General features: G+C 43.5%; 3 protein-coding genes across 3 annotated transcripts in view; 1 reads left to right on the forward strand and 2 right to left on the reverse strand.

The window, feature by feature from the left end:
- Positions 1-22,691, forward strand: part of QDPR (quinoid dihydropteridine reductase) — a 213,523-nt gene that overhangs the window by 103,658 nt on the left and 87,174 nt on the right. The gene's annotated exons all lie outside the window — the stretch shown is intronic.
- MED28 (mediator complex subunit 28) overlaps positions 1-22,691 on the reverse strand; it is a 1,184,036-nt gene that overhangs the window by 12,875 nt on the left and 1,148,470 nt on the right. The gene's annotated exons all lie outside the window — the stretch shown is intronic.
- LAP3 (leucine aminopeptidase 3) overlaps positions 2,530-22,691 on the reverse strand; it is a 31,232-nt gene continuing 11,070 nt past the window's right edge. Inside the window, exons 7-13 of the mRNA XM_050791964.1 lie at positions 21,708-21,866; positions 15,143-15,267; positions 13,543-13,631; positions 12,116-12,218; positions 5,859-5,938; positions 3,592-3,701; positions 2,530-3,097 (exon numbers count right to left, since the gene is read on the reverse strand). Coding sequence (XP_050647921.1) covers positions 2,908-3,097; positions 3,592-3,701; positions 5,859-5,938; positions 12,116-12,218; positions 13,543-13,631; positions 15,143-15,267; positions 21,708-21,866 — 856 coding nt within the window. The 3' untranslated portion in view covers positions 2,530-2,907. The remainder of the gene's footprint in view (positions 3,098-3,591; positions 3,702-5,858; positions 5,939-12,115; positions 12,219-13,542; positions 13,632-15,142; positions 15,268-21,707; positions 21,867-22,691) is intronic.

The raw sequence follows: 22,691 nt of genomic DNA on the forward strand, positions 1-22,691 counted from the left end.
TACTAAAAATGCAGAAACTAGCTGGATGTGGTGGTGTGCACCTGTAGTCCCAGCTACCTGGGAAGCTGAGGCATGAGAATCGCTTGAACCCAGGAGGCAGAGGTTGCAGTCAGTTGAGATCACGCTACTGCACTCCAGCCTGGGTGACAGAATGAGACTATCTTAAAAAAAAAAAAAAAATTCATCTCAACCAGATTAGGTAAGCCACATGAAACCAGGGCCTGTGCTATGCTTTTTGTATCCCACACACTAGTAAACACAAGAGTTCCATTGTTCCTTTATCCATAAAAAGCCTTGACAGAAAGCCTTCTATCAAAGCCCGACTGAGGCTCTGTATCACCCAGAATAAATCTGTTTTCAGTTTCCTTCATAAGCCTGTAATTCCAACCCTCTGATTCCATCTTTCCTGATGAAGTGACTTCTGAACATGGATAACCAGGGAAAACTGTGTTTGCTCACTACACTTACCGGGTTTTAATTCTAATACCACAAACATGCATGCTCATTTCCATTCCCTCTATAAACCAGTTTAGATATACAATATTTTTGCACATCAAATTTCTTTAATGTTAAAATTAACAGTAACAAAGAGCTTTTCCTGTCAAACATTTTCGAAGTTAAAAAAAGGGCACACATCCCATTGATGGATTAATTTGATTCATCGGATACAAAAGTAAAAGAGGAGAGCTTTGTTCTAAGTCTGCACCAATGGAATTATGTTGATTGGTTATAGTCTCAGGAGGTGAGCAAACAGTTTTACCCATAGACAGTCTTTTTTTTTTTTTTTTTTAAGAGATGGGGTCTTGGTCTGTTGCCCCAGCCAGAGTACAGTGGCTCATAACTCACTCATAGCTCACTGCAGCCTCAAACTCCTGGGCTCACGCAATCCTCCTGCCCCAGCCTTCTGAGTAGCTGGGACCTATTTATTTATTTAGAGATAAAGTCTCGCTGTTGCCAGGCTAGAGTGCTGTGGCACAATCTTGGCTCACTGCAACCTCTGCCTCCAGCGATTCTCCTGCCTCAGCCTCCCGAGTAGCTGGGATTACAGGTATGCACCACCGCGCCCAGCTAATTTTTGTATTTTTAGTAAAGATGGGGTTTTACCATGTTGGCCAGGATGATCTCAGTCTCCTGACCTTGTGATCCACCCGCCTCAGCCTCCCTAAGTGCTGGGATTACAGGTGTGAGCCACTGCACCCAGCCTTAAAATTATTTTTTTATAGAGACAGGGTCTCACTATGTTGCCCAGGGTAGTCTCAAACTCCTGGGCTCCAAGTTATCCTCCCGCCATGGCCTCCTAAAGTGCTGAGATTACAAGTGTGAACCACGGCATCCGCCTGCCTCCCCACCTGCTTTTTGAAACAGGTTTGTTTTTTTGTTTGAGATGGAGTCTAGCTCTGTCGCCCAAGCTGGAGTGCAGTGGTGTGATCTTGGCTTACTGCAACATCCACCTCCCAGGTTCAAGCAATTCTCTGCCTCAGTCTCCCTAGTAGCTGGGATTACAAGCATGTGCCACCACGCCTGGCTAATTTCTTTTGTATTTTTAGTAGAGATGGGGTTTCACCATATTGGCCAGGCTGGTCTTGAACTCCTGACCTTGTGATCCGCCTGCCTCGGCCTCCCAAAGTGCTGGGATTATAGGTGTGAGCCACCGCGCCTGGCCCAAGACAGGTTATTGCTCTTTCACCCAGGGTGGAGTGCAGTGGCATGATCAGGGCTCACTGCAGCCTTGACCTCCAGGCTCAAGCAATCTTCCCACCTCAGCCTCCAGAGTAGCTGGGCTCAGCTGACAGTCCCTTTTATGATCATTTCTTTTATCAACACGGTGTTGCTGGCTTGAATTGTTTCTTTTTAAAATTTCATAAAATAGAGACAAGGGTCGAACTATGTTGCCCAAACTGGTCTCAAACTCCTGGCCTCAAGCAATCCTACTGCCTTGGCCTCTCGGAATACTGGGATTACAGGCATTAGCCACTGTGCTTGGCCTGTGGTCATGTTTCTTACTTCAGTACTTCAGATAAATTCTACATCCATTCAAGTCACTGAACTGAAAAAGAGCATTGCGGTATACCAGTGCAGCAGCCAGACCACCTGGCTTGAACTTTGAGCTACCAGTTACTTGCTCTGTGACATCAGTGGCATGTTACTAAACCTCTCTTGTGCCTCGTTTCCCTCATCTGTCATATGAGGGTAATAATAGTACCTGTCTCATTGGGTAAGACTCAATAGTTTAATACCTGAAAACACTGAGGACAGTGTCTGGCAGATGGTAAGTCAACGACGGTTAGCTAGTATCATTCTGACCGGTTCATTTCGGAAATCATGTGCCAAGCCACTATTACCCAAACCGATGAGCTCAATCACTGAGTAGTTTTAAGTGATGAGGAACATTGAGAAAATACACAGACCACTGTGTGCCAATTTAATTACACAGTTCATATAACATGGCTACAAAGACGAATGATATTCCAATAATAAGTTAGTGGGTTTGTAGCAATATGTAAGTAAATTTCAGAGCCACACCAGAGGGCACAAAAGTTGGATTTATTGTTTCTGACAAGTGCATAGTAATTTTCAGTTTGCTCATGTTCCTAGCATCACAAATCTGAGGTACAATTTTGCTTATCAATTAAAAACATATACTCTGAAAAGTGATTAGGAAGTTCTAAAAATTTTAATCATTTATAGAGTATCTTAAAAATCCTTGTCAAGTAAGATATTAACTTTACCTTTATAAATCTTTGTGTAAAATGAAAAAAACCTCAAGGCATACAAATTTCATTGTGTTCTACATTTTTAAATACCATCCTCTGTCTCCGTTAAAAGATTTTCATCCATTTATTCAAAAACCTTTTAAGTTCAACTGTCCAATTTAAGACAGACTGAAGACATTTTTGAGTATCTGAACTAAGCATTGTCTTGACTGAAACGAAGTAAGAACTCGATGAGAGTCCTTGTGGGCCTCCCGGTCATGCCTTTCCGGAGATAGGGAACCTCATCTTTGTTGGTCATCACGCCTGCTATGTCTAAATGTGCCCACTTAGGATGAGTCACGAATTCTTTCAGGAATGCTGCAGCTGTACATGCTCCCGCAGATCTGAAGAGAAAGACAAAAAGCACTTTACAACCCCATGTAACTGTGCACTGAGATCCCACATTCTTGTTAAGTACATTCTATAACCAGAGAACAAGAGTCAAGCTTATAGGACCTTTTAAGATGCTAACCCACATATCACTTTCAGAATATTTACTTTCAGATATTGCTTTAAGCAGTAAAGGATACATTCCATATTCCTTTTTGCTATGGTAATGAAGTCCCATATTTTCCATCTCTTTCCCTTACCATTTACTTTAAATTACTGTTAGATTAGAAACATGCAAATTTTGAGACCTGGTTGAAGATATACTTGAAAATTAAAAAGCTTTTTAAAAGACATTAAAAAGCTTTTAAAAAGACATTAAAAAGCTTACAAGCACCACACCGAAAGGATATTAAATAGTTAAACCTTTTATAAGGGGATAAAATTGAAAATAGCTATTTTGGCAATCAAGGATGATTGTATAAATGTACATTTAGCTTATCTTACATACCTATATTTTCCAATGTTGTTAACATCAGCAAGCTGGCAATCTACAACCTGTCTTGTATAATGTTCGAAGAGAGGCATCCTCCAGACACGGTCTCCTGTTTCAATGCTGGCCTAGAGAAGAAACAGGTATGACAGGTGGAAGAGTGGATGAGGCGGTTCTGGGAAATTCATGGCATTAACATGCTCAATACATGAAGGAAGAGTTGTTCTAACCTGTTACTCTAAAACATGAAACTATAAAATAGGATTCAGAATTGTGTCCACTCATTAAAAGATTTATTTTAGAACTATAAAAGAAACCAGGAGGCCAGGCACGGTGGCTCACACCTGTAATCCCAGCACTTTGGGAGGCTGAAGCAGGTGGATCATGAGGTCAAGAGATCGAGACCATCCTGGCCAACATGGTGAAACGCGGTCTCTACTAAAAATACAAAAAATTAGCTGAGCGTGGTGGCGTGCACCTGCAGTCCCAGCTACTTCTGAGGCTGAGGCAGGAGAATCGCTTGAACCCAAGAGGCAGAGGTTGCAGTGAGCCAAGATCGCATCATGGCACTCCAACCTGGCGACAGAGCGAGACTCCGTCTCAAAAATAAATAAATAAACAAACAAATAATAAAAAGAAAGCAGGAAAGCTGTGAAGCAATTTCACAAATCTGTAGGGCATTTTGCTAAAATCATCAAACTATAATTACAGGCTTTGTGGGTTCATTAGGGTGAAAGAGTTCTTACGTGGCAGGTCACTTCAATGTGACAGAAACACATGACTGGACCTGTATCGCTGAAACCCTGAGACACAGTGACCACATTCATTCATTCATCATTTACCCACTCACTCATTCATCGTTTACTGAACTATTGAGCACCATCAGGTATGCTGAAATACTACTATCTGAGTCACCCAAGGGCCTACAGGCTAGTAGGAGAAACAGATACATAAACAGATTATTTAACTCACTGGTAAAAAGTCAAAGACCTAAAAGTGAAAAATCAAGAAACAGCAATATAAGCTGTTATTTTAAGACATAAGTAAATACTAGATGAATCAGCCAAGGGTTGAAAGTGGCTGCCTTCTGGAAAACAGACTGTGGGCTGCTGATTGTTGATTTAGGCACATATAACTGAGATTTTTTTTTAAAGCTTAAATGATTTTTAAAAGTCAAAACAACAATGTTGTGGGTGCCATGAAAGAGAGGGATAACAGTTATGTGGGAGGCCAGAGGAGAGGTTCCTGGCCCGGCCTGGAAGGAGATGATGGGGCTGAGTATTGCAGAGCTGGGAAAACTGGGCTTCACGAATGATGACGTATATGAAGGGGAAGCAGTTTAGGGTGAAAATAAGTTTAGACCTTAAACCACCCTCAAGATTATATTTGGGGACATTTTATGTTTGTCCTCCACTAGCACCGAGTAAGCTCCCATTAATTACTAGTTGAATGAGTCAGCAGCCAGCTGGAGCTGTCCAGCAACCACATGGTACACAGAGGCTGGGGCTCAGGAGAGAGACGGGAGCCATCAGGCACATGTGTTGGCTGGAGCTTCCCTGTGAGGACTGTGTAGAGTAGAAACATCCTATATCCTTGAACTGAACACCAGCCAAAGGGCGGCCAAAGGGAATAGATGAAGAGAAGGACAGGAGAATCACCAGAGAAGGCAGCCCAAGAGGATTGTCACAGAAGCTGAACCAGGTGTCAGGAGGCCAGAGTCACTTGGCCTGTCACAGAGACAGGCTGAGTTAGGCTAACAGTGGCGTGAGCAGTTGAAAACCAATGGCAGTAAGTGGGTGTGTGTGTGTGTGTGTGTGTGTGTGTGTGTGTGTGTGGAAATGGGGGTGACTGCTGGGAAGAGGCTGGCTGTGAAGGGTCATGGAGGGAGGCACAGAGCACAGGAGTCTGAAGACATCCTCATCGCTGCAGGGTGAACTCCCTTACATGACTCACGACACGCAGTCACAAACGCTGCTCCACAAAGCCGTCTTCAAAGCCGTTTCTACCTCAGGGATTCTAAACTATGACCACAGTGTTCGTGAGACATTTTCACAGGACTCTTGAGGCTACCGGAGGGGAGCAGGGGGCATCATCCCCTCCTTTAGAAGCATTTGTGGAAAACCCAATGCCACTGAACTCAATTTATTGCTGCAGTTCATTTTCAATTCAAAGGCAAACCTACAGCATAAAAATCTCTAACACAGGGTTGAAGAAGTCTAGCCTTCTAAGGCTAGGATAATTTATTCACCATCTCTACAATTTAGATATACATATATTATTCCTACCTCGAAGAGTTTGTTCCAAAGCCAGGACGAATTGGTAAAGACCCCAGTGGCACCGGACCCCAAAGCTACATCCATGGCACCTGTAAAACACAAGCCCTCAGGTCAAGTGCAGTCTCTCTAGGCAAAATGGGCTCCTCCACCCCGCAGGCGGAAACCTTAGCACGTAACCTATTCAATGGCTTCCTCATTTTCAAAAATAGATAAGCTTAGAAAATCTTTCCTGTAAATACTTACCATATTGTTATGTTTTTCAAGCCAGAATTCACTTAAATTATTAGGAAATGCACAAAAGGAACCTACTGAATTTGACCAATAATTTCATTGTAGGGATAACTGTTACCTATTTTTGACATTTCCTTCCAGACCTCTAAACCTTTTTTTTGAGAAAGGTCTCACTGTCACCCAGGCTGCAGTGTAGTGGTGTGATCAGAGCTCACTGCATGCAGCCTCAGACTCCTGGGCTCAAGTGATCCTTCTGCCTCAGCCTCCTGAGTAGCTGGAATTACAGGTACATGCCGCCATGCCCAGCTAATTAAAAATTTCTTTTTGGGCAGGGCACAGTGGCTCACACCTCTAATCCCATCATGGGAGGCTCACCTGAGGTCAGGTGTTCAAGACCAGCCTGGCCAACATGGAGAATCCCTGTCTCTACTAAAAATACAAAAATTAGCCGGGCGTGGTAGTGGGCACCTGTAATCCCAGCTACTCGGGAGGCTGAGACATGGAGAATCACTTGAACCCAGGAGGCGGAAGTTGCAGTGAGTTGAGATCACACCATTGCACTCTAGCCTGGGCGACAGAGTGAGACTCTGTCTCAAAAAAAGAAAAAGAAAAAAAAAAAAAAAAAAAAAAAAAGGCCAGGCACAATGCCTCACGCCTGTAATTCCAGCACTTTGGGAGGCTGAGGCGGGCAGGTCACCTGAGGTTGGGAGTTTGAGACCAGCCTGACCAACATGAGAAACCCTGTCTCTACTAAAAATACAAAATTAGCCAGGCATGGGATGCATGCCTGTAATCCCAGCTACTCAGGAGGCTGAGGCAGGAGAATCATTTGAACTGCTTGAACCTGGGAGGCAGAGGTTGTAGTGAGCCGAGATCGCCACCACTGCACTCCAGCCTCTTGAGCAACAAGAGCGAAATTCCATCTCAAAACAAACAAACAAACAAAAAACAACTATTTCTTGTTGTATAGATGGGGTCTCATGTTGCTCAGGCTAGTCTTGAACTCCTGGGCTCAAGCAACCCTCCCATGTCAGCTTCCCAAGGCACTAGGATTACAGGTGTGAACCATCATGCCCAGCCCAACTTCTAAACTTTCATAAGAAACACTTAAGACCATCCTTATGTGTTCAAGCGTGTGTTCCTCCTTTTTTGAGGCAGAGTCTTGCTCTGTCGCCCAGGCTGGAGTGCAGTGGTACGATCTCGGCTCACTGCAACCTCCGCCTCCCGGGTTCATGCCACTCTCCTGCCTCAGCCTCCCGAGTAGCTGGGACTACAGGCACGTGCCACTACGCCTGGCTAATTTTTTTGGTATTTTTAGTAGAGAGGGGGTTTCACCGTGTTAGCCAGGATGGTCTTGATCTCCTGATCAAGATCCTCATGATCTGCCCGCCCTGGCCTCTGAAAGTGCTGGGATTATAGGTGTGAGCCATCATGCCCGCCGTGTTCTTCCTTTTATGCTTTAAAAATTTATTCTATTCCTCTTTGGCTGGGCGCGGTGGCTCATGCCTGTAATCCCAGCATTTTGAGAGGCCGAGATGGGTGGATCACTTGAGGTCAGGAGTTCGAGACCAGCCTGACCAATATGGTGAAACTCCGTCTCTACTAAATATACAAAAATCCGGGTGTGGTGGTGCATGCCTGTAATCCCAGTTACTCGGGCAGCTGAGGCAGGAGAATGGCTTGAACCTGGGAGGCAGAGGTTGCAGTGAGCTGAGATCCGGCCACTGCACTCCAGCCTGGGCAACAGAGCGAGACTCCGTCTCAAAAAAAAAAAAAAGGAAAAATTATTCCTTTTTTATAAACAAATGTTTGAAAGTCTTTTTAATGATTTAAAAATAGTCCACTGGATGGAGGTATCATAACTTACATACTACTGGCATTGAGGAATCTAATTTTTCAGCAATTTTAATCACATCTAAGTATTGCTATAAGACTTTGATATCTATTATCACTGCATTCATATTTGTTTCATCTTTAGTTTTTTTCTAATTAGCATATTTTTAAAAAATCAACTTAAAAATCCAGATTTGCAGATCCTCTTGAGAAGAGACAATCAGGTACAGCCATTAGTGCTGCCTCCTTTAGTTGTGGTATTAGCTCTCCGCAGTCTCCTTTGTTACTTGCCTGGCCCATCTGTAAGCACTGAGTCAAGGAACACGTCTGCTTCCTATGCATATCCTTAGGGCCCAGAAAGCACACTGCCTGGCGTAAAGGAGTTAAGTATTGAAAGGAAAAGCAAACCTTACTATCCTTCAGTACCAGGACAAGCACTGAACCCACCACCATCAGTACCAGGACACGCATATGGAATGTCAGAGGAGACAGCACTGAAACTGGGGGAAATCTACAGTCTTCACAAGGTGGCATTTGCTCCCTGTAATGCAAAGTATGTCCAAGTTGCTCCTTAAATTCTTAACCATGTCTTTACATGAAACTGCTCATTAGCATCTCTCCCAAGGAAAACTGAAACTTGAAGATACTACTAACTAGTCAGCCCTCCGTTATCCATGTGTTCTGCATCTATGGAGTCAACCAAACGCAGACAGTAAATATTCTGAAGCGGGGGAGATGGCTGCATCGGTACTGAACACACAGACTCTTTTTTCTTGTCATTATTCCCTAAACAATACAGTGTAATGAATATTTACATAGCATTTATATTGTATTAGGCAGTATACGTAATCTAGAGATGACTTAAGTATACTGGAGGATGTACATAGGTTATATTTAAATACTACGCCATTTTACATAAGGGATGTGAGCATCGTGGGTTTGGTATCTGAGCGGGGATCCTAGAACCAATTCCCCATGCATACTGAGGGACAATATATACATATCCATTAATACTTTTCAAGTTAGTGGTTTTTTACATAATTATTCACTTGTCCTCAAAATATTTCAATCAACCCCCTAAGAGTCATCTATCGCTTTTAAAATTTGTCACAGAAAAGATGAACAATCCCCTCAAAAAAGAACATGCCATCTTCTCTTAACGTAATAGAAAATGGCAGGCATAAATATTTAAGGTAGTCCAGTTGGGATACGGCTCTAAAGATGATTTCATTATATATTTAAATAGCTTATTTTCTCTAATTCCAGAATTATTACCACCACCCATTTCAGAACTACTAGTAGCAGAGGCATAATTCCCATTTTCCTTTACAAGGCACATTTGGAGCCTTGTGTTGTGATGCTCACTGATGGATGGAAGAAACATCAAAGCCCCAAGGAAAGTGAGGATAGCACCACAGTCATTCCATACTAAATTATGCCCATGCATTATGAAAATGAAGAGAAGCACCATGATTGGATGGCCATCCCCGAATATGTCATTGTTCCTACAATCTGGGGTATGGCCTGCCTTTCAAAGGACACTAACATCTGTTCAGTGTCTATGATGTACTGGGCCATGCACATCAACCTGTATCGTCTCCTTTAATCTTCGCAGGCATCCTTCCTGTGAACGAGGTGTTGTTATACCCCTTTTATGGATGAGACAATTAAAGCCTAGTCCAAAGTCATGTGTTATTAAAAGTGAGAACAAGTTTTAAAATCAGGTCTTCTATTTCTGAAAGACTGTGTACTTCCTCCTATCAAGAGCCTGAGCTTAGAAACTGGTTCTTATTCTCCTCTTGGAACCCTAGCTTCTGGAACTCAGAAGGGGATCTATAGTATTTGGGGACCATCACCCGGTATGGTCTGAAAGCACACCCAGGTCACCCTTGGTTACTTAGGGCTTTTCCCACCTTCTCAACCCCTCAGACTGAGAAAAAAGTGGGGTAGAATGCTGCTATTAAGAATCTAGGAAAAGTATTTCCCAAGTGGTAATTATGAAAGTTATGTTTAAGTTGTAGAACTTGATGTATCTGATGTACCTATCCTCTGTGATTCCTCATTTACAGTAAGGGGGTACCTGCTTCACTGCCACTGCCTCCCCCAACCCTCCACCCTAGAAGCTCTGCTTTTCAGCTTAAAGTGTTTGCTAAACTGAATAGGTAGACCAAAAACCATGGAAACACTATAATACCAGCTTTGAAAAAGAACTCTTAGCAATAGACTTATGGACTATTTTAGACCTACATATAAAAGGGAACATGATTTCTGCCAAAGTAAAGGCTCAACATGACCAGGGCAAGAATAAAACCAAAGGATAAAAAATGATCTAAATTTTCATCTTAAAAGTGGTAGAGTCTGACTTTAAGATTCAGAAATTAGTCATTCCTTTAGGAATCTATTCCCGGCCCTCCAGGGCTGGTGGTGTCACAGCCTGTATTAAAGAGGCTTTCCAAAAATTCCCTCCAGCCTTTACAATTCTTCCAGGTAAATGGAATTGTCCCCAGCTACCAATGCTCAAAAGCGATAAAGAACTTGCCTGGCTAACTGACCAGCAGGTGGCACAGCTGGGAGTTCCACCCGAGCCTGGCCTTAAAGCGCAGGCTTCACACTGTGTCACTTGTTAAATGAGGATCCTGCTACCCTGTAAAATGTTTTTATTTCCTTATAACGTCAAGTATAAAAAGTTCCGGGGGGGTGGGAAAAAAAAAAGCTCTGAAAGCTCAGAGGATATCAGATACATTACAATTAGTTATAAAAAGTAAAAGAGGCCGGGCACGGTGGCTCATGCCTGTAATCCCAGCACTTTGGGAGGCCGAGACGGGCGGATCACGAGGTCAGGAGATTGAGACCATCCTGGCTCACACTGTGAAACCCCGTCTCTACTAAAAATACAAAAAAAAATTAGCCGGGCACAGTGGCGGGCGCCTGTAGTCCCAGCTACTCGGGAGGCTGAGGCAGGAGAATGGCGTGAACCCAGGGGGCGGAGCTTGCAGTGAGTGGAGATCGTGCCACTGCACTCCAGCCTGGGCGACAGAGCGAGACTCTGTCTCAAAAAAAAAAAAAAAAAAAAAAAAAGTAAAAGAAAGCTATTGACTTGGGGATTTATCATTAATCTTTTCAGATCTGTATCAAATGATAATTGTAACAGAAACCATCTCTTAACATCATTTTTTTAAATTAAATTAAATTTTTTTTTTTTTGAGAGGGAGTCTCGCTCTGTCACCAAGCTGGAGTGCAGTGGTGCAATCTTGGCTCAGTGCAACCTCTGCCTCCTGGGTTCAAACGATTCTCCTGCCTCAGCCTCTCGAGTAGCTGGGATTACAGGCACGCGCCACCACACCCAGCTAATTTTTGTATTTTTAGTAAAGACAAGGTTTTACTATGTTGGCCAGGATGGTCTTGACCTCCTGACCTCATGATCTGCCCAACTCGGCCTCCCAAAGTGTTCGGATTACAGGCGTGAGCCACTGCTCCCAGCTCTTAACATCATTTTTAGATGTCACTCTAGATGAGCTCATCTGGCCCACATGTTATTTCTTTGTTTAAAGGTACAGCCCAGGCTGGGCACGGTGGCTCACGCCTGTAATCCCAGCACTTTGGGAGGCCAAGGCGGGCAGATCACCTGAGGTCAGGAATTCAAGACCAGCCTGGCTAACGTGGCAAAACCCCCATCTCTACTAAAATATAAAAATTAGGCCAGGTGCAGTGGCTCATGCCTGTAACCCCAGCACTTTGGGAGGCCGAGGCAGGCAGATCACCTGAGGTCAGGAGTTCTAGACCAGCCTGGCTAACATGGCAAAAACCCTGTATCTACTAAAAATACAAAAATTCACTGGGTATGTTGGCGCGTACCTGTAATCCCAGCTACTTGGAAGGCTGAGGCAGGAAAATCGCTTGAACTCAGGAGGCAGAGATTGCAGTGAGCCAAGATCACGCCACTGCACTCTAGCCTGGACGACAGAGTAAGACTGTCTCAAAAAACAAACAAACAAAAAAGGTACAGCCTGGAATGTTTTAAAACAACAAACCTAATATTCAAAACATTTTACAACTGCAGAACAATTCCTCTGGTGAAAGCTCTTTGAATGCCAATGGACTAAGCCAAATTTTAGCAAAATAACGCCCAAGTATAGTGTGTGAAATCCATGCAACAAACAAGACTTCCTTCAAACAAAATCAAGGCAAGTGCGTGGTCTGACCTGTTAAGGTGGCAGCATTGAGGATGACCTTCGGGTTAAATGTGTGTGCGTAACAGAGCGCATCAGCCAGTATGAGCCTTCCCTCAGCATCAGTGTTATCAACCTGCAGAGGGTCAAAAACAGAAAGGTTAACAGCACGAGTAACGAATATAAAACTAGACACTTGCAAGAGTGTTCGACAGAAAAGTTGGAAAAAGCTACTGTGACGTATGTCATTATCAAAACCATTCATATACTTCAATGAGAATATAGGAACATATCTAATCGGGAGAGCAAATATTATTTAATAATTCCCCAGCACCTTGGGAGGCAGAGGTGGGCAAATAGCTTGAGCCCAGGAGTTTGACACCAGCCTGGGCAAGATGGTGAAACCCCATCTCTAATTAAAAATAAAATAATACTAATAATAATATAGTAATCCCTGTACCAGAGCTGATGACTAAGGTTGATGACTTTGGAAGCCAAAATAAATAGAAAAATGTCTGGCCCACTTTATCCATAACTTTGTAACAAGAAGGGGAAAAATGTAAAGATTTCTGCAAATGGGGTTAAAGAGCTTAAGAAGCTACAGCTACATGGCAGTCTCAATCCTAAAAATGAAAACTCTTGCAACTTCAGTAACACTTCCTAACTATATTCCCTTCTTTTAAATAGAGGTCCAGTCATTATGGGTGGCTTGTACACACACGCATGCATGTGCCACATGGAGGACCTGCTGCCACATCCCCTTGAGTGCAGGGCCCATGATGTAGGACAGCGTTTTCCACCTCAACAGCTAAAATGGATAAACGTCACTCATAGCACAGGTAGATCCAGAAGATAGCCCACAATTTTACTGCTTTGCCGCACTCTGCAGGGCTGGCGGCAAATTCACCGAAACGTGTGTGTACAGCATACCGGAAGTGGGAGGAACAATCCGTCTGGAAAAACATTCTTCAAAATTTCAAAAAGAGATACTTCTGCCTTTGCAAGAAAAGCTACTGAGGGGCCGGGAAAGGTGGCTCACACCTGTAATCCTTGCACTTTGGGAGGCCAAGGTGGGCAGATCGCTTGAGTCTAGGAGTTCGGGACCAGCCTGGGCAACACGGCAAAACCCTGTCTCTACAAAAAATTAGCCAGGCATGGTGGCATGCACGTGTGGTCCCACCTACTCAGAACGCTAAGGTGTGAGGATCACCTGAGCCTGGGGGGGTCAAGGCTGTAGTGAGCCATGATCACGCCACTGTACTACAGCCTGGGTGACACAGCGAGACCCCATTTCAGGAAAGGAAAAGGAAAAAGAAAAGAAAGCCTACTCAGCACTAAAGAAAGCACCCTCCCCTAATATGGTGCTGGGTCTCTGTACCCATCCAAACTATGGTTATGTGGCTACCATGGGATTCCTGAGGAATGCCGGATGGGGAGTGCTGTGTCTCGCATTTACAAACCTGGATGGTCTTCCCGTTCCTGGCTCTAACAACATCCCCTGGCTTGTTGGCCTTGCCGCTGGGCATATTTTCACAAAGAGGGGCCAGACCTATTGGAAAGAATATATGAAAGCACACAATACATGCTGGGTCCAAACATGCCATCCATGGGACAAGAGGCCACCTGTGAGCCATGAGAAGCAAGACACAAAGGCCACCTTAACGCACTGATCAAACATCACCAATGACACAACTGACATGATGTGTCAGCAACAAGATGTACACATCAGCCATGTAGCATTCTTCCCAAAGAAGTCTAACTTGATTCTAATCAAGAAGAAGCAATTCAAATAAATACAAATTGCAGAATATCACGAAACAAGCCTAGACCCTTCAAAACTGCTAATGCCATGGAAGAAAATAGGAATACGGTCTAGACTTAAGAAATCTAGAGGGACATGGCACCAACGGCAACGTGTGGTCCTTGATAGTTTCTGGATTCAAAAGCGAAATATAGGCTGGGCACAGTGGCTCATGCCTGTAATCCCAGCATTTTGAGAGGCCAAGGCAGGCAGATCACTTGAGGTCAGGAGTTCGAGACCAGCCTGACCAACATGGAGAAACCCGGTCTCTACTAAAAATACAAAATTAGCTAGGCATGGTGGTATATGCCTGTAGTCCCAGCTACTCAAGAGGCTGAGGCAGAAGAACTGCTTGAACCCGGGAGGCGGAGGTTACGATTAGCCAAGATTGCACCATTGCACTCCAGCCTGGGCAACAAGAGCAAAACTCTGTCTCAAAAAAACCCAAAAAAACAAACAAAAAAACCCCTAAGTATAAATAAATAAAATGGACATTTTTTTACACAACTGGAAACTTGAATTAGGTTACTGTATTAATCCTTGGAAAAGATAATGGGGTTTTGTCATTACATAGAACGTCCTTTTTCTTAGAGGACATGTCATGATGTCTGCAATTGACTTTTAAATAGTTCAGGAAATAAAAGGACTATGATAGTGAAGGACGGGGGCATGTCTGACAGACCTGGATTCCAGTTCTACCTTCCTTGTGCAATGGACATGACTCTGGGCATTATTATTTAATCTAAGACTCTCTCCTCCTTCCCCGTCTGCTCTGAAATGTATGAGCAATGCTATTACACAAACTCCCAGCACTGTGCCTGGGAGTTTGTATCTTCCACTACTAAGAACTGCCACATAATGAGCACTTTTTCTGTCCTAGGCACTTTCTGTGTGTTGTGCCATTTCACCGGCCACAATCCTACGAGGCAATGAGCCAGCAATGTCCTGCCACCCCAGCTACCAAGCACATGTCATAATGTCAACTACAAAGTTGACATTATGTGCCCCTGACTGCTAACCACCTTTTGCAGAAGTAAAACAAATCAATTCCAGTTACAGCCCACGGGCTGCAAGATACATTTGGCTCAATCAGCTCAGATAGTAAAACACTTATCTGAGCTAAATAGCTTCTGCTTGATGACTGTTTAAAAATCATTTCTTATATTTTCAGATTAGGGGAAATCATATTTGTTGTCTCTGTTCTCCCACCTGGCTGGAATCCAGAAGCTCTCTGAGATGTAATCCCTTGCCCCACTTACCTATAATATTAATGGGCAAATTGAGCTTTGCAGCAGACACGATGGCTGAGCATATAGTTGCAGCTCCTCCCATGTCAGCCCTCATGAGGTCCATATTTGCAGAAGCCTTGATGGAGATACCACCACTATGGGGAAACAGACAGTGTGCAATATTAATAGCAAAGAAGATGGCCAAAATTACTTTATTTAAGGTACAGCCAGGCACGGTGGCTCACGCCTGTAGCACTTTGGGAGGCCGAGGCGGGCAGATCACGAGGTCAGGAAATTGAGACCAGCCTGGCTGACACGGTGAAACCCCGTCTCTGTTAAAATTACAAAAAATTAGCCAGGTGTGGTGGCACGTGCCTGTAGTCCCAGCGACTCGGGAGGCTGAGGAAGGAGAATTGCTTGAACCTGGGAGGCGGAGGTTGCAGTGAGCCGAGATCGTACCACTGCACTCCAGCCTGGGCGACAGAGCGACACTCTGTTTCAAGGAAAAAAAAAAAAAAAGACGTAAACTGAGAGTTAACCACCACATAAAAGCACCATATATGCCAAAGAAAAGTCAATTTTCTAAATTTAGAATCTGATTTCAACATTTTCAATGATGATAAGTTTAGAATCTGATTTCAATATTTTCAATGATGATAGTACAGTCTTTATAAAAGACACAAAATAATTCCAGAAATATAGATGAGTGTCTTAGCTCTTTTTTTGTTTTTTGGAGACGGAGTCTCGCTCTGTTGCCCAGGCTGGAGTGCAGTGGTATGATCTTGGCTCACTGCAAGCTCCGCCTCCCAGGTTCATGCCATTCTCCTCCCTCAGCCTCCCAAGTAGCTGGGACTACAGGCGCTTACCACCACGCCTGGCTAATTTTTTATTTTAATAGAGATGGGGTTTCACCGTGTTAGCCAGTACGGTCTCAATCTCCTGACCTCATGATCCGCCCACCTCGGCCTCCCAAAGTGCTAGGATTACAGGCATGAGCCACCTTGCCCGGCCTTTAGCTCATTTTATTTCTACTTGAATGAAATTTAAACAGTGCCACTGGAAACATTACTATATCATAAAATTAACACTGTGCAAATTCCATCTCTTTATTATCTCATTAACTCCTGACACCCACATAGTCTTTTCAGCAAATTTTATGAATTGATCAACTGACGGAACGTGAAGGTCATGAGCTGTGAAGAAAAGCTGATGAGCTCATAGACAACTGGGAGCGTTTCTCTCAAACCCACAGAAGGACAGAGGGCTAACATCCTTCCAACACCGCACAAGGTGTGCTCTATCCTGCTGATGGCAAAATACAACCTGAATGAGGCACAGGCCCAACGGCTCAGAGACAGTACTTCAGCATGAGAACTGAATAAGGCTGCAATTAGCAAGAAACCAAACTACCTGACCCCAAGAGGCCTCTAACTAGTTAGTGGCTTTTCTGTAGGAGTCCGGAAGCAACATGCTTTCCAGGCCAAGCACAGAGCCAGGGGCTTCGACTCGGAGTTCTAATTGAGATCTGCTGCTCAAGTGCCCTGGTGGCTCACTGGAGAGAGGTGTGCCTGCTGCTCTGAAGGCTGCTTTCCTTCAAAAGTAAGTCCCAATTCTCACTCACCTCAGCAGCACTTGTTACTTAGATGGTGGGCATGTTCACCAATAATTAAAGATGATCCCCTGGCTCAAACAAGAAAAACACATGGGAAAACCCCATGGACAAAGGGGACACGCTTTTGCATTTGAAGTTTTTCTTCTGTCCACCTGCCACATTTATCTGCAGGCCTCTTCTGGAAGTTAAGCTCTCTAATTCCTATGACTGTGGTTCTAAGGCAGCCACCAGTTAAAGATCAGCAATCAGCTTTGCTCACTTTTTCAATGTCTCTCAAATCCACCCACTTATTTTCTACTCAGCCGCCCTCGTTGATGCTACCACCCTCTGTCATTTAGACGTTTGTCAGGTCTCCTTAAAGGGTCTTTCTGTATCAGTCTCACCACTGTCATTTCATTAACCACAAAGACAGCACATTTTTACACACACACAAAATCTATCTCAATCAAACTCTCAGTAGGTTTTGTTGTGTGAAAAAACAAGCAGATACATCAAGTGTGGTGGCTCACGCCTATAATCCCAGCACTTAGGGAGGCTGAGGCAGGCAGATCACTTGAGCCCAGGAGTTCGAGACCAGCTTGGGTAACATGGCGAAACTCCATCTCTATAAAAAATACAAAAATTAGCTGGGCATAGTGGTGTGCATCTGTAGTCCCAGGTACTCGGGAGGTTGAGGTGAGAGGATCACCTGAGTCCAGGGAGGTTGAGGCTGCAGCAGGCCGACATTGCACCACTGCACTCCAGCCTGGGCGACAGAGTGAGACCCTGTCTCAAAAAAAACAAAACAAAACAAACAAACAAAAAACCCAAGCAGATTCTAAAATGTATATGAAAATGCAAAGGATATAGCCAAAGTCATTCTGAAAAAGAAGAGCAAAGCTGGAGGACTCATGTGACTAGATTTCAAGCCTACTCAAAGCTGCAGTAATCAAGATACTTGGTCTCCAGGCACTGGGGAAAGGATACAGAGTCCAGAGGCAGACCTACAATTATATGGACACCTGATTTCCACCCAAGGTGCCAAGATAGTCCAGTAGGGAAAGGACAGTCTTTTCAACAAACAGTGTTGAAATAAATGAACATCCACATAGGGAAAAAAAAGACAAAAAACAAACCACGTCTTTTCACACCATATACAAAGATTCAAAGTGAATCATAGCCTCAAAAGCTAAAACTCACTTAAAATGACATATATTTTAAAAACCTTAAAACTCTGTAAAGCAAACACTCCTACAAAAAGGGACAAAAGATTTGAATACCTTACTACATAAGATATACCAATGTCCAATAAGCACATTAAAAAATGTCCAGCTTTGGCTGGGTGTGGTGGCTCACGCCTGTATCCCAGCACTCTGGGAGGCTGGGGCGGGCGGATCACTTGAGGTCACGAGTTTGAGACCTGCCTGGCCAACATGGTGAAAACCCATCTCTACTAAACATACAAAAATTAGCCAGGCATGGTGGTGCGTGCCTATAGTCCCAGCTACTCGGGAGGCTGAGGCAGGAGAATCGCTTGAACCCAGGAGGTGGAGGTGCACTCCAGCCTGGGTGACAAAGCGAGACTCCGTCTCAAAAAATAAAAATAAAAAACAAAAAAATAAAAAATGACCAACTTCATTAGTCACTAGAGAAATGCAAATTAAACCACAAAGAGAGATGACTGTATACTCACTGGTACAGCTAGAAATATAAAGACTGACAATATCAAATACTGAGGAAGGTGTAGAACAATTAGAATCTTTGTACATTGACGGTAGAAGTGAAAATGTAAACACTTTGGAAAAGTCTGGTAGTTTCTTGAAAGTTAAACACGCAATTATACAACAGAGTGGCTGTTTTCCTAGGTATTTTATGCAAGAGTAAGGAAAACACGTCCACACAAAGGCTTACAGACGCTCTTAACTTTCTTCCTAATAGCCTAAAACTGGAAACAACACAAATTTCTACCAACAGAAGAATGGGTAAACAACATTTAGCATTTCCATACAATGGAACACTACTCAGCAATAAAAAGGAAGAATGACTGACATGACCAACAACATAGATAAACCCCAGATACTATGCTGCAAGAAAGAAGCCAGACATGAAAGACTGCATTTATATGAATTTCCGGAACAGGCAAAACTAGTCTGCAGTAACAGAAAGATGATCGGCTGTCTGGAGCAGAGGCAGTGGGAGAATGACTACAAAAAGGCAGAAGGAAACTTCCGGGGGATGATAAAAATGTTGTATTTTCCTGACAGTGGTGAATAGTGCAGAGGAGCATACATTTGTTTTTTGGTTTTTAAAATCAATCAATCTATTTATTTATTTAAAGATGGTGTTTTACTATGTTGCACAGGCTGCTCTTAAACTCCTGGGCTCATGTAATCCTCCTGCCTCAGCTTCCCAAGTAGCTGAGATCACAGGTGTACGCCACTGCACCCACCCGGGCGCACGCATTTGTTCAAACTCACTGAGCTGCTCACTTAGAGGGTGAATTTCACTGTATGTATAAATCTCATGTCATTCCATTTGCTGGAAACCCTTCAGTTACTTCGAACTGTTCTTAGAGCAGAGTCCAAAATCTAAACAGGCCTGCAGCGACCAAGCTTCTGTGTACCTCTCTGGCCATATCTTGCCCCTTCTGTCCATCACGCTCTTGTGTGCAGGCACACCGGTACTCTTGCCATACCAGGAATTTACCCTGCTCCTTCCCACCTTGCAGCCTTCACCATGTTTCCCTGTACTAGAATGCCTGTCCCTAGTCTCTGCTGGGCTAATTCCCCCTGATCCTTCCCATCTTCAACTAAAACTGACACTGCTGCAAGGAAGCCTTTTCTAAACCCAAAGGCGGCTTTGGGTTTAGGCCTTTGGGTTTAGGCCTCTGTGTTTTTATTCTCAGCAAAAAATGCAAATGTGGATTTAAATTAACAATAAATTTCACCCTTAGCATAAAAATATTTGTGTCACAATTGGCAAGACATTTAAAAACAGTTTAGGGCCAGGCGTGGTGGCTCACACCCGTAATCCCAGCACTTTGGGTGGGTGGATCATGAGGTCAGGAGTTTGAGACCAGCCTGGCCAACACGGTAAAACCCCGTCTCTACTAAAAATACAAAAAAATTAGCCAGGCGTGGTGGCAGACACCTGTAATCCCAGTTACTCAGGACTAAAAATACAAAAAAATTAGCCGGGCATGGTAGCAGGCCCCTGTAATCCCAGCTACTCGGGTGGCTCAGGCAGGAGAATCGCTTGAACCAGGGAGGCAGAGGTTGCAGTGAGCTGAGACCATGCCAATGCACTCTAGCCTGGACAACAGAGCGAGATTCCGTCTCCAAAAAAAAAAAAAAGTTTAGGCTGGGTGTGGTGGCTCACACCTGTAATCCCACCACTTTGGGAGGCCAAGGCAGGCAGATTGCTTGAGCTCAGAAGTTCAAAACCAGCCAGGGCAACATAGTGAGACCTCGTCTCTACTAAAAAAAAAACAAAAAACAGTTTAACTTTCTAAATTGTATTTGCTGTATTGTTTTTATGATATACATTTTAGTACAATAGTATAATGCATGTAACTTATAAAAAAGCATGCATATTTTGAAAGGGACGTGCTCAAGATCTTTTACCAATGGGCTATACCAGGAAAACCATTTGGAGATCAATGCTTTAAAGGAGAAAATGTGAACTAGGGGGTGGGAGACACAAGAGGCACTTTGACCTGCTAACACAAGGAGACCACACTGACAGCAAGCTATGCCAATGACAGGGGCTTCCTACATCTAGAAGAGTTCCAGAAAGGGCACAAAAATGTACGAGGGAACATCAACATCTTATGGTTCTCTAGCAGCATTTTCCAAAGTAGTCTGCAGGTAACGTGATTCCCAGAAATCAGGGTTCCTTCAAAAGGAAATACAGAAAATGCTATGTTCCGTACCCTGAGAAGTCCTGTAGTTAACCAAATAAAACGAAGATGAAACCCCTCATGTGTTTCTCTAACCTAGATTTTTTGCTAAGCAGCCCATTTTACGCCTCATACTCACTGGCATCCCTGAAACTTGTGTTTGGTGGCAAATGCTTCCCATGGGACATACCAAACTCCACCATCTTTCTCAGTTCAGCCTCTCCTTGGTTGACATACCAGACATAGTTTCCAACTCTAAGAAATACTTATGGTTGAACCAGATTCATGGGAGCTAGACTGGTCAGCTAAAAGAAGTGATCATCTGAAGCAAGCAAAGGGAAGATAGCACAGTCCAAACAGGGGCATCACCACTAACCTCGTGGAGAATCTCTAACAGCCACGGAGGACAAGCAAAGTGCATGGCAGAAAAATCTGAAGACACTTTAGGCAGAGCACAGTGGCTCATACCTACAACCCCAGCACTTTGGGAGGCTGAGGTGGGAGGACTGCTTGAGACAGGAGTTTAAGACCAGTCTGGGCAACATAGTAAGAACTCATCTCTATATTTTTTTTAAAAAAAGAACACACCTGAGTTTGACTTCTGACTCCACTTCTAGTTATTGAAACTTTGAACAAATTATTTAAACTCTGAGTCATGGTTTCTTTACCTGTAGAATGTCTACAATACCTAGCCCACAGGGGTATGGTTAACACATGCAAAATACCTTACAGTCTCTAACATATTCTAAGCATTTTAGAGGTGGTAGCATAATAAATTTAAAGTAATATATACCTTCAGCCAAACACCATGCTTTTGAATCAAACTATAAACCGGCCAGGCGCAGTGGCTCACGCTTGTAATCTCAGCATTTTGGGAGGCTGAGGCGCAAGGATTGCTTCAGCCTGGGAGGTGGAGGCTGCAGTGAGCCGAGATCGTGCCACTGCACTCTAGCCTGGGTGACAGAGTAAGACTATGCCTCAAAAAAAAAACAAAACAACAACAACAAGAAGAACAAAAATCAAACAAAAAAACCCCTATCACCAAGTAATTTAACTGCATACAAATAATTCACCAAAATACAAAACACAGACACCATAAAAAATACCTGTCAAAGGTAATTCCTTTCCCAACAAACACCAGGGGTGGTTCGTTTGCATTGGGGCTGCCTTTGTAGTGAATTTCCAAGAAGACTGGGGGCTCATCAGATCCTTTGGCCACACTGAGGAATGATCCCATTGCCTGTTCCTCAATCCAAGACTTGGGTCTATAGGGCCGAAAGAGGGAAAAAGTAAATATACTGTTAGGTTTATTTCAAAATAACAGAAAAAGCTCATCACAGTATGTGGAAACGTATAATATACAAGCTCTTAAAGTATACACACATTAAGGTTTCAATTATCAGGTCCCATTATTTGCTTTCTGTATATTCTTGGGCAAGTCACTTGATTCTAAGCCTATCTCCTCATCTATAAAATGAGGTCTGTAACTCTTTCATCACAAGATGATCAAGTTACTAAGAGAAGTCATGTAAGGTACCTAATACAATGTCAACTAATAGTCTATAGTCTATATAATTAATTTCCTCCCTCCAATCTACTCAGATATTTCTACAATTTTAATTTAAAGATGAAGTTAGAAGGCCGGGTGCGGTGGCTCATGCCTATAATCCCAGCACTTTGGGAGGCTGAGGTGAGAGAACTGCTTCAGCTCAGGAGTTCGAAACCAGCCTGGGCAAAAAAGTGAAACTGTCTCTAAAACAAATAAGGTAAGATATAATAAAGATGAAATTAGAGGCCAATGCAGGAGGATTATTTAAGCATAGAAATTTGAGACCAGCTGAGGCAACAAGTTGAGACTCGGTCTCTACAGAAAAAGAAAAAAAGACAAAATTAGCCAGGCATGTTGGTGCATGCCTGTTGTCCTAGCTATTGAGGAGGCTAAGACAAGAGGCTCGCTTGAGCCCTAGAGGTCAAGGCTGCAGTGAGCCACGATCTCGCCACAGCACTCAACCTGGGCAACATAGCAACACCCTGTCTCTTAAAAAAATAAAATTAGGAATAGGCTCTGAGACCACAAAGAGTGCTTAAAG

This window comes from Macaca thibetana, chromosome 5 (assembly GCF_024542745.1).
Source record: "Macaca thibetana thibetana isolate TM-01 chromosome 5, ASM2454274v1, whole genome shotgun sequence".
Taxonomy (NCBI): domain Eukaryota; kingdom Metazoa; phylum Chordata; class Mammalia; order Primates; family Cercopithecidae; genus Macaca; species Macaca thibetana.